The sequence below is a fragment of the Mustela erminea genome, chromosome 18, assembly GCF_009829155.1.
Source record: "Mustela erminea isolate mMusErm1 chromosome 18, mMusErm1.Pri, whole genome shotgun sequence".
Taxonomy (NCBI): Eukaryota; Metazoa; Chordata; class Mammalia; order Carnivora; family Mustelidae; genus Mustela; species Mustela erminea.
In genome coordinates, this window is record NC_045631.1 from 5,388,278 (window position 1) to 5,408,555 (window position 20,278).

Sequence of the window (20,278 nt, forward strand, 5' to 3'; positions counted from 1 at the left end):
AGTGTCTGGAGACCTCTCAAGAATTTAATCTGATCTTAGCCAAGCTTTTATACACTTGCCCTCCCCTCCACGCACCGCGTCAATAAACCATTGCCCTGCACCATCACCCGTGAGCGCCTGCAAGCGCAGAGACCTGGCGCTAAATAGGAACGGCGGCCGGTTTCCTAGCAACAGCGACGCGACCCCGCCCCTTGCCCAGGGCGTCTCTCTCTTACCTTGCGGAGCTGGGAGGAGCGGGGCTGGGAGTCTCGTGTCCAATAGGAGGGGAGCGGAGGCGGGAGTTCGGGCCGCGTCCGCGTCGCCAGGGAAACGGCTGCGGCCGGCTGCAGCGCGCGATGCCGGGCGCTGAGGAGCCCGCCGCGCGGGCTGCTGAGAGCGCGGACCCGGAGCCCGGCGCCGCCGACCCGCGCCTGGGACTCCTGGGGGCCTACGTGGCCCTGAGCCTGAGGCCGGCCGCCGGCGCCTGGGAGCGCTGCGCGGGCACGGCCGAGGCGGAGCGGCTGCTGCACGCCTTCCTGGGCCGTGATGCTGAGGGGGCCCCGAGGCCGCTGCTGGTGGTGCGGCCCGGGCCCGGGGGCCTGGCGGTGCGACCGGGCCTGGACGCGGGGCCCCAGGCGGGTCCGCCTCGCGCCAAGGGGCTTTTCTTCCTGCGCACCGGGCCCGAGCCGCCGGGGCCCCGCAGCCTCCGCGGCGCCGTGCTGTGCGGGGACGTGCCCGCCGCCCCTCTGGAGCACCTGGCTGCGCTGTTCTCCGAGGTGAGGGTGGGCGGGTGGCCCGGAGGCCCGGCGCCCGCGGCCGCTGGGGAGGGGGAGGGGAGGCCGGGGCGGAGGGGGCGGGGCCGGGGCGGGGCAGGGGCGGGGCTAGAGGGGATGGGAAAGAAGCCCACCTGAGAAGTGGGGGCGAGCTGGGACTAGCTGAAGAGGGTCCGGCTCTCCGTGAGAAGCTCGAGGGGCTCTGACTTGCGTCGGTCCTGGTCTGGGGCCAAGCCAAAGTCAGGGGGAGGCTGGCGTCTTAAGAGCGCCTGGTGGGTCCTGACCGTATTTTAAGGCGGTGTATCTCTCAATCCCTCCGTAAACTGGCGCTGGGGGAGACAGGTAGTGGTGACCTAGGGGGCATCTCGAAGGGGCCAGCGAGGCTATCCACAGTGCTTACCTATGGAGGAGAGTTGAGGGGAGAGGTGGTTTGGTTGTGGTTTCATCTCATTCATAAATCTCACAACGGTGTGCCCAATTATCAGCCCTGTGCCGAGATAAGAAGTCGGGGCATCCGGTTGGCAATGTCCAACAGGTGTTTGGAGGGGCCTGCCCCGAGTTCAGAGCTCAGGGAGGAAGATCCCGGGAGATGTGGATTCTAGGGAACTTCTGTGACAGCGCAGCCCAAGCTGAGAGAGTGCAGGAGGTCTCAGAGAGGGTGCCCCAGGCGAGGTTCTTGGGACATTTCGACCTTTCTGGAATGGGAGTAAACGTCCCTGTAAGCTGAGGGTGAGTGTTTCGGGAAGCGTGATGCACTGGGTCCTGCGGCTCAGAAAACAAGTATTAATGCAGTATTGGTTATATGATGTTTTGTGTGACAGAGGCTACCCGGAATACCGAAGATATAGAAGACAAGATCCCACCCAGGCAATTAATCCTATATTTAAGATATTTAAAACTCCTATGACTGGGGAGGAGGCAGAACTCTACTTAAATTAGGCCACAGTGGGGAGCCAGGTCCTGGAGGTTCCCTGCTGGGCGGGATGTTAGTCCTTTAGTTGCTTTTTCAGAAAGCTCTGGGGTGGGGGAATTCCAGGGAAGAGTCACCCTGGGTGGGGGGAGGGGAGCCCAGAGAAGGAGGGTTCTTCAAAGACAGGGATGTATTTCAATCTTTTAACTACCCCAGTGGCTTTATGGCCCTGCATTGTGTGAGCTCTGTCACCACAGAGATCCAGGCTCGTCTCAAATCCCCTCATGAATGAAGATGATAGAAGGAAGTGCCATTGTGTTCAGAGGAGAGAGACAGGAGTGTAGAAGAAGAATTAGGGGACATACACTACAAGGTAACTTTCAGTGTCCTGGGAGACCGAACAAAGTTTCAGTTGTGGAAATACACTTAGTTTGTGTGGGGGATGGCGGCCCATCACTGAGTTGTGTCACCGCCCAAGGACATGTACCCAGCAAGCAAAAGTAATTTGAAAATAGTTCAGCCCCTCAAGTGTTCCAGAATGTTCACTGGTGCGTTAAAAGAGACTGGCAACAAACTGAATGCTTATCCGTAGGGGACTGGCTGAATGAATTAAGGTCCATCTATAATTAAAAGAATGATTGCCATGGAATGGTCCTTAAGATAGTTTGTATTCATTGTGGCCAAGAAAACCCCACAGGAGAAAAAAATTGACTCTCCCAATCATTTCCAAGCGTCCAGTTGCCAACCACACACACTGTTGTGCAGGGAGTCCCCAGGAACCCCCATCATCCTGCATGACTTGTCTATACCCACTGAACAACTCCCTGATTCCAACCTTCCTCGGCTCCTGCGCCCCTGCGCCCGCCATTCTGCTTCCTGTTCCTATGAACTTGACCGCTCTGGGGACCTCATATAAATGGAATCATGCAGTAGGTGTCCTTTTGTCACCGGCTTATTTCCTTTCGCTTGATGTCCTCAAGGTTCATCCGGGGTTGTACCATGTGACAGAATTATTTTCCTCCTTAAGGCTGAGTACTATTCCATTGTATGTGTATACACCACAGTCTGTATATCCATTCATGCACGGGTGGTTGTATCGGCTGCGTTCACCTCTTGGCTTTTGTGAATAATACTGCAATTTTTTTGAGACTTTTTTTTAAAGATTTTATTTATTTGACACAGAGAAAGAGATCACAAGCAGGCAGAGAGGCAGGCAGAGAGAGAAGGGGAAGCAGGCTCCCTGCTGAGCAGAGAGCCCAATATGGAGCTCGATCCCAGGACCCTGAGATCATGAGCTTAGCCAAAGGCAGAGGCTTAACCCACTGAGCCACCCAGGCACCCCAATAATGCTGCAATTTAAATAAGTTTTTTCTTTCCTTAAGATAGAGAATTATTGTATAGTCTGCCACCATTTCTGCTAAAAAGAGAAGAGAAGGGGGAGGGAACAAGGCCGGGAGGAAGGAAGGAAGGAAGGAGCAAGCACTTATTAGCAGAGTAATCCACAGGTCTGAGAAATAGAACACTTATTTTTTTTAAGATTTATGTATTTATTTTAGAGACAGAGAATCTCAAGCTGTCTTCCCACTGATCAGGGAGCCCGATGCGGGGCTCGATCCCAGGACCCTGGAATCATGACTTGAGCCAAAACTGAGAATGAGATGCTTAACCGACTAATCCCCCCCAGGCACCCCCCAAATTATTTTTAGAACACCTTGAGGGCTTAGCATTTCTCAAAGCCTCTAACAGCATCTCCCCTCTACTTCTTTTACGCACCCTAAAGCTGATTGTGCTGCACCGGTCCCCTGCTCCCCTCTGGTCCCCTCAGCCCCCCTTTCCCTTCCCAGTGTTCCTGGAGAGTGCTCCCGCTCTGCTCTCTCTGTGGATCAGCTTGGCTTCCCACATCCTCCCAGGCCCTACTCAGCAGCACTCAAGCCAGAGGAGCCCACAAGACTGAGAATAGTCCTCCTGCGCTAGGGGGGAGTGTGATGTCAGTAAGGGGAAGAAGCTATAAATTCCATCATTTTGTGACACTAGTGCAGGGTTTAAAAAAAATGCATCCAAGAAATGTTTCTCGGAACTGACAAAACTTAGTAATTAGTTCCCTGCTGCTTGTCTTCCTCCTCCCAGTCACATCATTCCTGCTGCCAGGTTATTTTCTTAGAGCTCTGAGACTTGGATGCCATTTCAAAGTTTTTGGGTTTTTTTTTTTTTTTTTTTTTTACTTATTCTTTTATTTATTTATTTATTTATCTTTTTTATTTCCAGCATAACAGTATTCATTATTTTTGCACCACACCCCGTGCTCCATGCAATCCGTGCCCTCTATAATACCCACCACCTGGTACCCCAACCTCCCACCCCCCGTCCCTTCAAAACCCTCAGATTGTTTTTCAGAGTCCATAGTCTCTCATGGTTCACCTCCCCTTCCAATTTCCCCCAACTCCCTTCTCCACTCTAAGTCCCTATGTCCTCCATGCTATTTGTTATGCTCCACAAATAAGTGAAATCATATGATAATTGACTCTCTCTGCTTGACTTATTTCACTCAGCATAATCTCTTCCAGTCCCGTCCATGTTGCTACAAAGGTTGGGTATTCATCCTTTCTGATGGAGGCATAATACTCTATCCCCAGGGGTACAGGTCTGTGAATCACCAGGTTTACACACTTCACAGCACTCACCAAAGCACATACCCTCCCCAATGTCCATAATCCCACCCCCTTCTCCCAAACCCCCTCCCCCCAGCAACCCTCAGTTTGTTTTGTGAGATTAAAAGTCACTTATGGTTTGTCTCCCTCCCAATCCCATCTTGTTTCATTTATTCTTCTCCTACCCACTTAAGCCCCCATGTTGCATCACCACTTCCTCATATCAAGGAGATCATATGATAGTTGTCTTTCTCTGCTTGACTTATTTCGCTAAGCATGATACGCTCTAGTTCCATCCATGTTGTCGCAAATGGCAAGATTTCATTTCTTTTGATGGCTGCATAGTATTCCATTGTGTATATATACCACATATTCTTGATCCATTCATCTGTTGATGGACATCTAGGTTCTTTCCATAGTTTGGCTATTGTGGACATTGCTGCTATAAACATTCGGGTGCATGTGCCCCTTTGGATCACTACGTTTGTATCCTTAGGGTAAATACCCAATAGTGCAATTGCTGGGTCATAGGGCAGTTCTATTTTCAACATTTTGAGGAACCTCCATGCTGTTTTCCAGAGTGGCTGCACCAGCTTGCATTCCCACCAACAGTGTAGGAGGGTTCCCCTTTCTCCGCATCCTCGCCAGCATCTGTCATTTCCTGACTTGTTGATTTTAGCCATTCTGACTGGTGTGAGTTGATATCTCATTGTGGTTTTGATTTGTATTTCCCTGATGCCGAGTGATATGGAGCACTTTTTCATGTGTCTGTTGGCCATCTGGATGTCGTCTTTGCAGAAATGTCTGTTCATGTCCTCTGCCCATTTCTTGATTGGATTATTTGGTCTTTGGGTGTTGAGTTTGCTAAGTTCTTTATAGATTCTGGACACTAGTCCTTTATCTGATATGTCATTTGCAAATATCTTCTCCCATTCTGTCAGTTGTCTTTTGATTTTGTTAACTGTTTCCTTTGCTGTGCAAAAGCTTTTGATCTTGATGAAATCCCAATAGTTCATTTCTGCCCTTGCTTCCCTTGCCTTTTGCGTTGTTCCTAGGAAGATGTTGCTGCGGTTGAGGTCAAAGAGGTTGCTGCCTGTGTTCTCCTCAAGGATTTTGATGGATTCCTTTCGCACATTGAGGTCCTTCATCCATTTTGAGTCTATTTTTGTGTGTGGTGTAAGGAAATGGTCCAATTTCATTTTTCTGCATGTGCTGTCCAATTTTCCCAGCACCATTTATTGAAGAGGCTGTCTTTTTGCCATTGGACATTCTTTCCTGCTTTGTCGAAGATTAGTTGACCATAGAGTTGAGGGTCTATTTCTGGGCTCTCTATTCTGTTCCATTGATCTATGTGTCTGTTTTTGTGCCAGTACCATGCTGTCTTGATGACGACAGCTTTGTAATAGAGCTTGAAGTCCGGAATTGTGATGCCACCAACGTTGGCTTTCTTTTTCAATATCCCTTTGGCTATTCGAGGTCTTTTCTGGTTCCATATAAATTTTAGCATTATTTGTTCCATTTCTTTGAAAAAGATGGATGGTACTTTGATAGGAATTGCATTAAATGTGTAGATTGCTTTAGGTAGCATAGACATTTTCACAATATTTATTCTTCCAATCCAGGAGCATGGAACATTTTTCCATTTCTTTGTGTCTTCCTCAATTTCTTTCATGAGTACTTTATAGTTTTCTGAGTATAGATTCTGTGTCTCTTTGGTTAGGTTTATTCCTAGGTATCTTATGGTTTTGGGTGCAATTGTAAATGGGATTGACACCTTAATTTCTCTTTCTTCTGTCTTGCTGTTGGTGTAGAGAAATGCAACTGATTTCTGTGCATTGATTTTATATCCTGACACTTTACTGAATTCCTGTATAAGTTCTAGCAGTTTTGGAGTGGAGTCTTTTGGGTTTTCCACATATAGTATCATATCATCTGCAAAGAGTGATAATTTGACTTCTTCTTTGCCGATTTGGATGCCTTTAATTTCCTTTTGTTGTCTGATTGCTGAGGCTAGGACCTCTAGTACTATGTTGAATAGCAGTGGTGATAATGGACATCCCTGCCGTGTTCCTGACCTTAGCGGAAAAGCTTTCAGTTTTTCTCCATTGAGAATGATATCTGCGGTGGGTTTTTCATAGATGGCTTTGATGATATTGAGGTATGTGCCCTCTATCCCTACACTTTGAAGAGTTTTGATCAGGAAGGGATGCTGTACTTTGTCAAATGCTTTTTCAGCATCTATTGAGAGTATCATATGGTTCTTGTTCTTTCTTTTATTGATGTGTTGTATCACATTGACTGATTTGCGGATGTTGAACCAACCTTGCAGCCCTGGAATAAATCCCACTTGGTCGTGGTGAATAATCTTTTTAATGTACTGTTGAATCCTATTGGCTAGTATTTTGTTGAGTATTTTCGCATCTGTGTTCATCAAGGATATCGGTCTATAGCTCTCTTTTTTGGTGGGATCCTTGTCTGGTTTTAGGATCAAGGTGATGCTGGCCTCATAAAATGAGTTTGGAAGTTTTCCTTCCATTTCTATTTTTTGGAACAGTTTCAGGAGAATAGGAATTAGTTCTTCTTTAAATGTTTGGTAGAATTCCCCCGGGAAGCCGTCTGGCCCTGGGCTTTTGTTTGTTTGGAGATTTTTAATGACTGTTTCAATCTCCTTACTGGTTATGGGTCTGTTCAGGCTTTCTATTTCTTCCTGGTTCAGTTGTGGTAGTTTATATGTTTCTAGGAATGCATCCATTTCTTCCAGATTGTCAAATTTATTGGCGTAGAGTTGCTCATAGTATGTTCTTATAATAGTTTGTATTTCTTTGGTGTTAGTTGTGATCTCTCCTCTTTCATTCATGATTTTATTTATTTGGGTCCTTTCTCTTTTCTTTTTGATAAGTCGGGCCAGGGGTTTATCAATTTTATTAATTCTTTCAAAGAACCAGCTCCTAGTTTCGTTGATTTGTTTTATTGTTTTTTTTGGTTTCTATTTCATTGATTTCTGCTCTGATCTTTATGATTTCTCTTCTCCTGCTGGGCTTAGGGTTTCTTTCTTGTTCTTTCTCCAGCTCCTTTAGGTGTAGGGTTAGGTTGTGTACCTGAGACCTTTCTTGTTTCTTGAGAAAGGCTTGTACCGCTATATATTTTCCTCTCAGGACTGCCTTTGTTGTGTCCCACAGATTTTGAACCGTTGTATTTTCATTATCATTTGTTTCCATGATTTTTTTCAATTCTTCTTTAATTTCCCGGTTGACCCATTCATTCTTTAGAAGGATGCTGTTTAGTCTCCATGTATTTGGGTACTTTCCAAACTTCCTTTTGTGGTTGAGTTCTAGCTTTAGAGCATTGTGGTCTGAAAATATGCAGGGAATGATCCCAATCTTTTGATACCGGTTGAGTCCTGATTTAGGACCGAGGATGTGATCTATTCTGGAGAATGTTCCATGTGCACTAGAGAAGAATGTGTATTCTGTTGCTTTGGGATGAAATATTCTGAATATATCTGTGATGTCCATCTGGTCCAGTGTGTCGTTTAAGGCCTTTATTTCCTTGCTGATCTTTTGCTTGGATGATCTGTCCATTTCAGTGAGGGGAGTGTTAAAGTCCCCTACTATTATTGTATTATTGTTGATGTGTTTCTTTGATTTTGTTATTAATTGGTTTATATAGTTGGCTGCTCCCACGTTGGGGGCATAGATATTTAAAATTGTTAAATCTTCTTGTTGGACAGACCCTTTGAGTATGATATAGTGTCCTTCCTCATCTCTTATTATAGTCTTTGGCTTAAAATCTAATTGATCTGATATAAGGATTGCCACTCCTGCTTTCTTCTGATGTCCATTAGCATGGTAAATTCTTTTCCACCCCCTCACTTTAAATCTGGAGGTGTCTTCGGGCTTAAAATGAGTTTCTTGGAGGCAACATATAGATGGGTTTTGTTTTTTTATCCATTCTGATACCCTGTGTCTTTTGACAGGGGCATTTAGCCCATTAACATTCAGGGTAACTATTGAGAGATATGAATTTAGTGCCATTGTATTGCCTGTAAGTTGACTGTTACTGTATATGGTCTCTGTTCCTTTCTGATCTACCACTTGTAGGCTCTCTCTTTGCTTAGAGGACCCCTTTCAATATTTCCTGTAGAGCTGGTTTGGTATTTGCAAATTCTTTCAGTTTTTGTTTGTCCTGGAAGCTTTTAATCTCTCCTTCTATTTTCAATGATAGCCTAGCTGGATATAGTATTCTTGGCTGCATGTTTTTCTCGTTTAGTGCTCTGAAAATATCATGCCAGCTCTTTCTGGCCTGCCAGGTCTCTGTGGATAAGTCAGCTGCCAATCTAATATTTTTACCATTGTATGTTACAGACTTCTTTTCCCGGGCTGCTTTCAGGATTTTCTCTTTGTCACTGAGACTTGTAAATTTTACTATTAGGTGACGGGGTGTGGGCCTATTCCTATTGATTTTGAGGGGCTTTCTCTGAACCTCCTGAATTTTGATGCTCGTTCCCTTTGCCATATTGGGGAAATTCTCCCCAATAATTCTCTCCAGTATACCTTCTGCTCCCCTCTCTCTTTCTTCTTCTTCTGGAATCCCAATTATTCTAATGTTGTTTCGTCTTATGGTGTCACTTATCTCTCGAATTCTGCTCTCATGGTCCAGTAGCTGTTTGTCCCTCTTTTGCTCAGCTTCTTTATTCTCTGTCATTTGGTCTTCTATATCACTAATTCTTTCTTCTGCCTCATTTATCCTAGCAGTGAGAGCCTCCATTTTTGATTGCACTTCATTAATGGCTTTTTTTATTTCAACTTGGTTAGATTTTAGTTCTTTTATTTCTCCAGAAAGGGCTTTTATATCTCTCGAGAGGGTTTCTCTAATATCTTCCATGCCTTTTTCGAGCCCGGCTAGAACCTTGAGAATTGTCATTCTGAACTCTAGATCTGACATATTACCAATGTCTGTATTGATTAGGTCCCTAGCCTTCGGTACTGCCTTTTGTTCTTTTTTTTGTGTTGAATTTTTCCGTCTTGTCATTTTGTCCAGATAAGAGTATATGAAGGGGCAAGTAAAATACTAAAAGGGTGGCAACAACCCCAGGAAAAAATGCTTTAACCAAATTAGAAGAGATCCAAAATAGTGAGGGGGGAGAAAGGGGATAAAAAGAGGTTCAAAAAGGAAGAAAGAAAAAAAAAGAAAAAATAAAAGAAAAGAATTTAAAAAAAAAAAAGGAAAACACCTAAGAAAAATGTAAAAAAAAGAAAATATATATATATATTAGATAAACTAGTAAAAAATCGTTAAAAAAGAAAAAGGTAACAGTTAAAAAAAAAAAAATTTTACCCGAAGGCGAGAAAAAAAAAAAAAACAAAAAATGAAAAAGAAACATATTAAATTAACTGCAAGACTAAAAAAAATCACAGGGAAAAAGCCATGAGTTCCGTGCTCGGCTTTCTCCTCCTCTGGAATTCTGCTGCTCTCCTTGGTATTGAAACCGCACTCCTTGGTAGGTGAACTTGGTCTCGGCTGGATTTCTTGTTGATCTTCTGGGGGAGGGGCCTGGTGTAGTGATTCTCAAGTGTCTTTGCCCCAGGCGGAATTACACCGCCCTTACCCGGGGCCGGGGTGAGTAATCCGCTCGGGTTTGCTTTCAGGAGCTTTTGTTCCCTGAGCGCTTTCCGTAGAGTTCCGGAGGACGGGAATACAAATGGCGGCCTCCTGGTCTCCGGCCCGGAGGAGCCGAGAGCCCAGGGCCGCACTCCTCAGTGCGCCCTCAGAGAACAGCGCCCAGTTACTCCCGTCTGCCTGACCTCCGGCCGCGCTCTGAGCTCTCCGAGCCTGCGACCAGTTCAAGGTAACACCGAGCTGTGAGCTTACTGTTGGCTCTGTCTCTGTAGCCGGCTTTCCCGTTCCAATTCCCGCAAGGTCTGCGACACTCAGACACCCCTGATCCTTCTGTGACCCTGCGGGACCTGAGGCCACGCTGAACCCGCGTGGGCTTCGCCCCGGTTTAGCCTCTGGAGCGATGTCCCTCAGCGGAACAGACTTTTAAAAGTCCTGATTTTGTGCGCCGTTGCTCCGCCGCTTGCCGGGAGCCGGCCCCTCCCCCCGGGGTCTATCTTCCCGTCGCTTTGGATTCACTTCTCCGCCGGCCCTACCTTTCAGAAAGTGGTTGTTTTTCTGTTTCCAGAATTGCTGCTCTTCTTCTCTTCGATCTGCCGATGGATTTTCAGGTGTTTGCAATCTTTAGATAAGCTATCTAGCTGATCTCCGGCTAGCTGAAGCAGTCTCAGCCTGCTGCTTCTCCGCCATCTTGACTCCTCCCCTTTTTTTTTTTTTTTTTTTTTGAAGAGGGAGCATGGGGATGTGGAAACTGATGGGCCTGGGTTCAAATCCTGGTTCTATGAAATGCATCAGTGTCATGTGACCCCAGAGGGCCAGGGTCTAACTCTCTTGCAGGACTGTCATGAAATTTACAGAGAATGTATTAGGGCACTGGCAATAGTGTGCTGGCTTGTAGGCATGACCTAAGGGACACAGCGTTATTGTCACTTATCCTACTTAGAGATGTCCTCATTTCTCTGAGCCATCCTCATCTTGCCCTAGCCTGTCCCTGTTCTCCCTGGAGGAAAGCTGTATTCCCCCACAGCCCTTCCATCTCTGAACCTGGAGCTGGAACAGGTGTCCTTCACAGCTCGATTCATGTTGAAAAACCTCACTTTGGATCTTGTGTCACCAGACAATGCCACCCTCTCCCCCACCATTGCTGTGTCATGGCCCGATGGTGCTGCCCCTGGCTCACTGTTACTCCTTCCAACATCACTCCTGCCTTAACACATGGCTACTTCATTAGACAAATGAATGATCCTTCCAATAAGCTGGCCTCTGGGATCCTTGAGCCTTCCTTCTTCAGTGATCTTGTCCCCCTCCCATCCCTTCCCCAGCCATTCCTGTGGCCATTCCCAGACCTTGCACTACCAAACCACCCCCTCGTGATACAATTTCACATACCTTTCTTTCTCTGACCACAGCCCGTGTCTTTTAGCCCACTTCCCCTAGCGTCCCACTACCCCGAGCCTCTGGTCCATCCATCCTGCTGCCTTCCCACTGTCTGACTCCACACCATAAGTCCAGTGAGATCCAACGCAATGCTCTGTCTGTTCCATGCCTGCACCCATGAAGCCCGTGGGGCTGAGAAAAAAACAGCCAGCACTGCTTTAAATTCATGACCCTGAACATGTGATAGGCCTTTTATCCTTCCCAGCTGACACCTCGAGCTTCCTTTTTTCTTGCTTTTCTAGACCACTATTAGACACTTTCTTTTTTCTCCCCTCAAATGTCCAAAATGCCTATCAACCTCACTCAATGATGCTTTTGCTTCTTCCTTGGGTTTTAAAAATGAAAATAATAGAATAAAACATCCACAGATGCCTACATCCATCCCATCTGCCCATATCCATGTTCATTCAGCTCCAGTATCCCTCCCATGGCAACAGGTGGACCGTCTGCCGTCATCTGGGGACAACTTCAATCCTCAGAACTTCCACTTCCTCTCTGAATCCCACCTGTTCTCATCTCCTTAAAGAGATCACGCCAACATTCCCTCCTACATTCTTATTTTTTTTCCTTCCCCACTAGCTATTTGCCATCAAACAAAATCCTCATTCCTCCCGTCACCTATCATCCTACTTGTGTGGTCCCCTCTACAGCGAAACATCTAAAAGATGGATCCGTTCTTGCCATGCCCCTTTCTTTTCCTGTTTCATCTGACCGTCACCCCCACATGGCATGGAAGAGAAAGTCAAGGATTTGTCAATGTCACCAGTGACCTTCACTTGGCTAAATGGCATGACCCTTTATCAGCCCTCTTCCTGCTTGACCTGTGTGCATTATTTGGCACAGCTCGTGATGACCCACTCCTCCAGGAAACCCCTTTCTTCTCTTGGTTTCCAGGATGCCAGTCTTCTGGGTTTTCACTGGTCAGTCACAATGGCCCCTTCTTTCCATTAATGGTACTCCCTCTTCCTCCTGGCTTCCTAACATTGGAGAGCCCTAGGGGTCACTCCTTGAACACCCTGTCTTCTCTAAAGAACCTCAGTTCCTTGGGAACACTGGTTCACCTGCAGAGTTTCACAGACCACCTGTATCAGACTCATTTGTTATCTCCAGCCTTTGCTTCTCTGAGTTCCCAACTACCTACTCAATGTCCCCATTTAGAAGTCTAACAGATGTATCAGATTCTAATGTGTCCAAAAACACCTCAAGAATGGACTCTACCTTGGTCTCCCCCACATCAATTAATGGCAGTTCTGTTCTTCCTTCCTGCTCCCCAAGTCCCAAACTTTGAACTCATCCTGATGCCTTTTTTTGGTCTCATAACCCCACAACGAATCCATTAAGAAATCATATGGCTTTGGGCGCCTGGGTGGCTCAGTGGGTTAAGCCGCTGCCTTCGGCTCAGGTCATGATCTCAGGGTCCTGGGATCGAGGCCCGCATCGGGCTCTCTGCTCAGCAGAGAGCCTGCTTCCCTCTCTCTCTCTCTGCCTGCCTCTCCATCTACTTGGGATTTCTCTCTGTCAAATAAATAAATAAAATCTTTAAAAAAAAAAAAAAAAAAAAAAAAGAAATCATATGGCTGAGCCTACAAAATGTATATGGAACCAAACCCTCTCTTACTATCTCCTTTATTCTCCCAGGTGCCAAGCCATTCTCTTCTGTATTATAGCAATTACTTTCTAACCCATCCCCCTTTTTCACTTTTGCCCCCTACAGTCTATTCTTACCAAAGCAGCTGGAGTGATTCTACTAAAAAAAAGATGGCAGACAATTTTACTCCCTTTGCTCATAACCCTTAAATGATTTCCATTCCTCTGAGGTTAAAAATCAAAATCCCATAGGCAGCGCTGCATGGGATCCATCCCCTTTTACTGACCTCTAATCTTCTCATTCTCAATTCCAGCTTCATGGACCTCCACGGTGCTCCTTATCACACTAGACATGCTGCCACCTCAGGGCCTTTGCACAGGCTGTTCCTTCTCTCTGCAATATACTTCCCCCAAGGATCTGTGCAGAACTCTCCCTGTCCTCCCACCTTTGTTTAAATGTTCCTTGTGAGTGAGGCCTGCACTAATCCCTCCATTTATCATTATAATCTCTCCTGCCCACAGTCCTCTGCTCATCTGCTTCACTAATTAATTTAATTTTGCAGAATGTTTTGTTTATTGACTGTCTCTCTCCTGAAATACAAACTTCATGAGGTCAAGCATCCTTGTCTAATTTCTTCACTGATACACCCTCCCAACACATACACCATGACTAGCACATAGTAGACGCTCAATAAATATTCATTGAACAAATAAATGAATAGCTTTTCATTTCATAGAAAGTTCATGTTCATTATTTTTCTATCACCCAAAGCCCTCAAAAATCCAACCCCAAGCGCACTTACCACTTTTCTTTCCTACACACCAGACCCTACAGAGGACGCTGGGTATAAAAAAACCAGATAAGGGGCACCTATGGGGTACAGTTGGTTGGGCATCTGACTCTTGGTTTTGGATCAGGTCATGATCTCAGGGTCATGAGATGAAGCCCAGGGTCTGTTGGAGATTCTCTTTCCTTCTCCTTTTGCCCCTCCTGCTTGTGTCCTCTCTCTAAAATAAATAAATATTTTAAAAGACCAGATAAGGTATAGCCCCTGCCTTTGAGATCCTAGGAATATTCCTTTCCTCTCCTGTTAGGCCTCTTGCCCTGGGTCTAAGAGTGTCCTTTTTTGTCATGAATGAGCAGAACTCGATTTGTAACATTTTCTCTGTTGGCACTCTCTGTCCACTGTCCTTGTAAGTTCTCAGTTCAGAGACTGTTTCCAGATGCACTGGGCAAAGGTCAGCCTCCTAGAGTTCTCCTGCTGGGTTCAGGTGCTCTGTTTCATAGCCACGTGGACTTTTTGGTCCTATATAGAACCCAACAAACCAAACGAGTCTTTATTTCCATTACTTACTCAATTACCACATTTCCTGATCATCTTTTTATTTTTCCAGTATTTCTTTCATTCCACTATTCCTTTCCCTTAGCTGTGAGATTTGACAGGCAGAGGTTCCTAGTAAGTTATATTAACTACAACTTTTTAAGTTTCAAGTGATCAAAACCTCCATGGAAAGTAACTCAGAGGCACCTTGGTGGCTCAGTCAGCTACGCATCTGCCTTTGGCTCAGGTCCTGATCCCAAGGTCCTGGGATTAAGCTCTGTATTGCATGGGGCTCCCTGCTCTTCAGGGAGTCTGCTTCTCCCTCGGCCCCTCCCCCTGCTCATGTTTGCACTCTCTCTCTGTCAAATAAATACATAAAATCTTTACGCAAGGGGTGCCTGGGTGGCTCAGCTAAAGCCTCTGCCTTCAGCTCAGGTCATGATCTCAGGGTCCTGGGATCAAGGCCCACGTCAGGCTCTCTGCTGAGCAGAGAGCCTGCTTCCCTCTTTCTCTCTGCCTGCCTCTCTGCCTACTTGTGATCTCTGTCAAATAAATAAAATAAAATAAAATCTTTTAAAAAAAATCTTTACACAAAGATAAAGTAGCTCAGCAAATTCGAGAGCAGCCTGATTCAGGAGCTCAAATGAGGTCACGAGATTTGGTCTTTCTCCATCTGGGAACTGTCTCCTCCTGTATTGACCCTATTCTGAGCCTCCATAGGGTAACAGGATGGCCACAGTTTTCCAAACTAATAGAAAAGAGAACGTTCCCTTCATCAAAAAGTTCCGATGAGAGACTTTGACCCCCCTCTCACGGGCTCAGATTTGTTCATGTCCCACTGCTGGATCCAGAAATGAGTACCAACAACAAAAAATAAGAGGAACTATGCCAGATGGCCAAAACCCCAGTTGATGTTCACTCTATAGGTAGATTCAAGATCCTCACCTTTGTTTACTTCTTTAAGGTGCCCGTCTTGCCTCCTGCAGACAGACGGACATCCTTACCTTCATTTGTCCTCTGCTTTGCCTCCAGCTCCCGTGGCAGTTTCAATCACCTCTTACTCACCCCATTAATGAGGGAGGGGCCCCTGCCCAAGAGTTCTGGACTGATGAGACTGACAGCAGATTATTCGTTACCCATAGTCACCCCTCAGAGGAGGCTGCCGTGTTCGAAGGTTGCCCTTGGGAACAATGAAAAACCGGAAGCTATGCGAGGCAAGCTGGGAGGCATCCTGAGGCTAGGATGCCCACTGACTCCTGTGGGAGGATGCGATCGACTTGTTGAAAGAAGCCTGGGACTCAGAAATAGCAGCCACGTCTGTCCCCTTAATGAGGAGGCATGTTTGGCTAAGGGACCTCGTCCCCAGGAGATGGGCGGCCAGGGAAATTGGCAGGTAGGCTATCCGTGACCCTCCAGTCTTACCAGATATCCAGGCAGCCTAGAACCTTGGTTCTTAGTAGGCAGCCCTATAGCACAGGAACCTGCAAAACAGTTTCTGAACCTTTCTCAAATAGTCCTTCTTTAAAGTGTCCAAAGAAGAAGGCCCGTCTTTGCTGCCCCCCTGCACCTCTGTTCCAGGTGGTTATCCCCATCCTGGCCAACGAGAAGAATCACCTTGACTGGCCCCATGTGGTCCGCCTGGATGTCCAGCGGCACGCGCACAGCCTCCAGTGCGACCTCCTGGTTCTTCTCGAGCATGTGAAGGGGAAAACCTTGCTGCCTCTCCCAGTGGGCACAGAAAAACTCGAGTTGGCGGCTTCTCAGAGTGAGACCGTGTAAGTAACACCAGCCCGGCCATCTGGGGCTCTGCGACACAGGAGCCGCTGGTTTATCGGAATGTGTCCTTAACAACTTTGCTGTTCCTGACTCTGCACATCTCCTCGTGCCACACACAAGCCCCTTTGCCATGATCCCTGGACTGTGTGTGTTCTGCTGATCACCACGCTTACCCCATTCCCTGCCCCCAAAGTGTCTGAAGTCTAACAGAATTATTTCAGGGCTGAGAACAGCCACACTGATTTCAGGATCCTGCGTATGGGGACAGTGGCTCATCATTGGCAAGGACCCAGGGCCGGGGGTGGGGGAGACAGCGCCCCTCCTCCCAGTACCTACTCAGCACATAATGTCACGGAACTAACTGGCTCTTAATACATCTCACACCCTGCTCCCCCAGCTGCTTGAGGCTTCTGTCCAGTCTTGGGGATTTTTTCTCTTTTTTTCAAACAGAAACAAACATGGCTTCATGGAGACTTGAAGTCAGCTCTGAGATAGTTTTGTTTTTGACCCATAGGGATCCCCCTCCCTTTTTTTCTTTTAAGACAGCCTGTGTATCTAAATGATACATATTTTTTTATCTTCTATCCATCACTTCTGTCTGGGGCAACAGGCCACCTTGCTGCGCGCACATGGTCTGCCATACTTCCAGGAGTTTGCAAACTCACTGTCATCTCCACTAGATATTCAGGGCCCGTGATTTGATTTGGAGAAAAAGTAACGCACGGGATGCCAATGTACTTTGTAATGAGTTTTTGCCTTTGGAAGTAATTGGCAACATATATAATTTGAAGCAATTTCCCAGTTAACTAGAAAACCTAATGTGGTTTAATAAAAATATTCAATTTTCGAAATAAATAAATTCAAATTACCCTTTTCCTGTCCCTTTTATATTTTAACATAATAACATTCAGCGCGTGGGTATATAATCATCGCAGGGTTGGTCTCGCTTTGTTCAAATTTGATAATTTCCCAGAAGGCTGGATTGTATTTCAGGGCGGTACGTATCTTCTCCTTTCAATACCTTCCATAATCACTTGGGCCGTATCACCGCTCAGCAAATATGAATTTAATTAAATTAAGCGAAGGTGGGTGTCGGGTAGGAGAATGCGGCTGATGGATTCTCTCTCTGTGTCACTTGTGTCACTTGTGTCCCATGGAGGCTTTGTGGCAAGACCACCAAAGTGGTTCCAGATCCTTCATCCCCTCCAACATACCTTGAGTTTTCTTTACTTACTTATTTTGGGAAAGCTGTACGACGGGGGATGCTGGTTCTTCAGCATTCTGGAAAAGCCAGGACATCATGAAATTGCCCGTGGTGTCCAGATGGCCAGTGTTCTGCCTTGTGGAGGATGGAGCCTCCCTCCTCTTGCTGCAGAAGGCAGATCTAAGACCAAATGAGGGAACAGGCGGAGGACAGATGTGGTTCGGTGCCAAGCCAGATTTTCTCCCAGGATGGGCTGATCTACTAAGGATCACACCACTAGGTCAAGTAGGGAGCTCCCTAACATGGTTGGTACTCCAGCGAGGACTGGATGGCCATGCGGGTATCTTCTGTCCAGTGTGTTCTGCACTGACGGAAAGGCCCAGCGGGATTAGTCTTCAGGATACTGGTGAACCCCCTGTCATCCAACGAAAGCTCAGATGCCTGGCTGAGGTAGACTTTCCCACCTATTTTTTACAAGACTTGGAATTCTGTTGCCAGGGGGATATGCCAAGTTACATCCCGAGAGAATCGTTTTGTCTTTCACAGCTGGGATTGTACCGATAAGTCCATCATCTATGCCCTTGAGTCGGCCGTGATCCAATGGAGCCGCCAGGTCCAGCTGGTGCTCAAGAGAAAGTCTTTCCAGCCCCTCCTGCAAGGGGAGAGGCCCACCCCCAAGGCGGAGTTGGAGTTCTGGAAGAACAGGTAGGCCCATGCTCCAATCCCGGGGCGTAGATGTCTTCCAGAGGACAGTGGCCTGGTGGGGCGGAGGGGGGGGGTGTGGTGGTCAGGCAGCCCCAGAGTGTGGTCCTACCCCCAGCTGTTTCTCATCATCCCTGGGCTGGGCAGGCAGCTCAGGGTTTCCTACCCACTGGAGGATACACCCTTTCCTACAATTTTAATAGCCCCCCCTCCTTTCTGGAGCTCATTCTGCTTTCTGCCATTTCTTCAAAGGTTCTTTCGACCAAATGTAAAATTAATGAAGTCTCTCTTGTATATTTCTTCTGCTCTACTACTCCCTTCTCCTTGGACAGTCAAAGCTCCATGCACACACATTTTTGTAAGGATCTGGAGAAAGAGAGAGGGGTTTGGACAGTTGGCTGCCTGCAGAATGGCCTCTCCTGGGTCCCAGCCAATCATCAGGAGGGCTGCAGAGCCCATTCTCCACGGTGTCCCAGCCCCACGGGATTCCAGAAAGACCCAACTGTTGCTGCTTCTCCTTCCCACCCTTCCTTGCTTCTCTTTATCACTGTGCTGCTTAATCCTTTACTCCAATGGACACAGAAAGCTGTTTGAGGCCCATGATCCTATCCTGGCATTGAACGGAGAGCATGTCTGTGTCACATGAGTGCGCATGACTGTCGGGCTCCAGCCCCATTTGTGCCTCCGTGCTGAGATGTCCTGTCCTCTTGTCCCATCTCTGACCATTCCTCTGACCTGCTGAGGAGCCCTTCTCCAGCAGCTGTGCTCTGACAACACCTCCGTCGCCCGCCCCAAACCTGACTGCCAGAGCTAATGACCTCCAGCTGCCAGGCTTCTGAGCCACCAGATGGTCACAGCAGTGCACCCTGCTGCTACCTCCTAGGGCTGCCCCTCTGAACCCAGGTCCCCAACTCTGGCTTTTGCTCTCATTGTTCTAGGAACAGATGCCCTGCTCCGCAGGGCTGGAGCCAGCCTCTCTGGGAGCAGCTGGAGGCAGGGCTCCTCTCTGTCTCCCCGAGGGTGGGTCATCATGGCGTGGCCCAGGTACCCTGGACTCACCCTTCTCCCCCATGTTGCAGGTCTGAGGATCTGGAATACATTTATGATCAACTGAGAGCCGTAAAGGGAAGGGGCATGGCGAGGCTCCTGGACAAGCTTCAGAGCAGCTACTTCCCGGCTTTCCAAGCCATGTTCAGAGATGTCCAAGCAGGTGAGAACCCACCAGAATTTTCCCACATAACATCAGAGGCCAGTTTCCTATTTTGCGCCAAGTTATCTTCCTCTCACTGATGTCCGCAACTTCCCGTTCTTAAAACCCTCCAACCTGACCCACTCAAGCTTGGCAGCAAGAACATGAAATCTGGGAGTAGGAAAGCAGGACCCTTGGGCTCAGTTTGCATTGCAAGTGCTTTCTGACCTCAGTGAAGTCACCTAACCTCTCTGGGCTTTAGCATGTAACCACGGTTGTGGCATACAGTCTTCTGGCGGGGGCTTCCCTGGGCCACTGTGAGATGATATAGTAGAAGTCGTCTTGTGCATGTTGGAGTCTCACCTCTGGGATGCAGCTCCCTCTGCCCCTAGCTCCTTGAGAAGGCTCTCCGGTGTTTGTAGCTCCCTTCTGCTTTTTCTGTTCCTGCTCTTGGATGGGCCTGCGATTTACTAGCTGCCGGAGCCGCAGACAAGATCGGCCGTTGTCAAAATTGCCAAGCCAGCAAAGTCTATAATTAGGTGGAGGTAAAGGTTTTTAGGGCTCCTTCTCCCCTTGTCCGGGCACTTTGCTTCTTTCCTTTCTCCTATCAAACTTCCTCTAGCTCCTCAGCCTTGGAGGTCAGAATGGGCTTTTGAAGATGTTCGCAATGTCATGAGATTTAAGCTTAATCCAGGCAGTGATTTTTCCAACATTTTTTTCCTCTATCATTTCTCTTTCTACGGAAGTCCAAAATATAAACCTAATCAAGCACATTTGGTCCTTTACAGAGGGGCGTGTCTGGCATCCAGACCCATTGTTGGCCCTGCCCCACCATCTCCTCCTCATGGCATAGGATTTGGAAACCCCTCAGCTAAAGGAATAAAGGTGCCAGTGGTGGTGTTCTTAACATACACTGAATAACAGAGGAGAAGCTGGCATAAGAGGCTAGTCTTCGAGGTCCTCTTGGGCCCTAAAATCTTACCATAGACATTGGACAGCCAGCACATAAAGCTGGCTCGGAATGAGATCCCTCTTGGGGCCCCCATTTATTGCTTCACTGAGAGATTTTGTGTCCCAGGGGAAAATCAATAGTTGTCCCCAGTTTATACTTCAGTTCAAATGGGAGGGGGGTCCC

General features: G+C 47.2%; 1 protein-coding gene across 2 annotated transcripts in view; it reads left to right on the forward strand.

Moving 5' to 3' along the window:
* The first annotated feature begins 285 nt into the window (after positions 1 to 285).
* DNAH9 (dynein axonemal heavy chain 9) overlaps positions 286 to 20,278 on the forward strand; it is a 318,732-nt gene continuing 298,739 nt past the window's right edge. Inside the window, exons 1-4 of one of the 2 annotated variants that reach the window (XM_032322974.1) lie at positions 286 to 755; positions 15,851 to 16,047; positions 17,799 to 17,957; positions 19,034 to 19,164. In XM_032322974.1, the coding sequence (XP_032178865.1) occupies positions 336 to 755; positions 15,851 to 16,047; positions 17,799 to 17,957; positions 19,034 to 19,164 (907 nt within the window). In that variant the 5' untranslated portion in view covers positions 286 to 335. The remainder of the gene's footprint in view (positions 756 to 15,850; positions 16,048 to 17,798; positions 17,958 to 19,033; positions 19,165 to 20,278) is intronic. The other variant, XM_032322973.1, reaches the window with a different exon arrangement.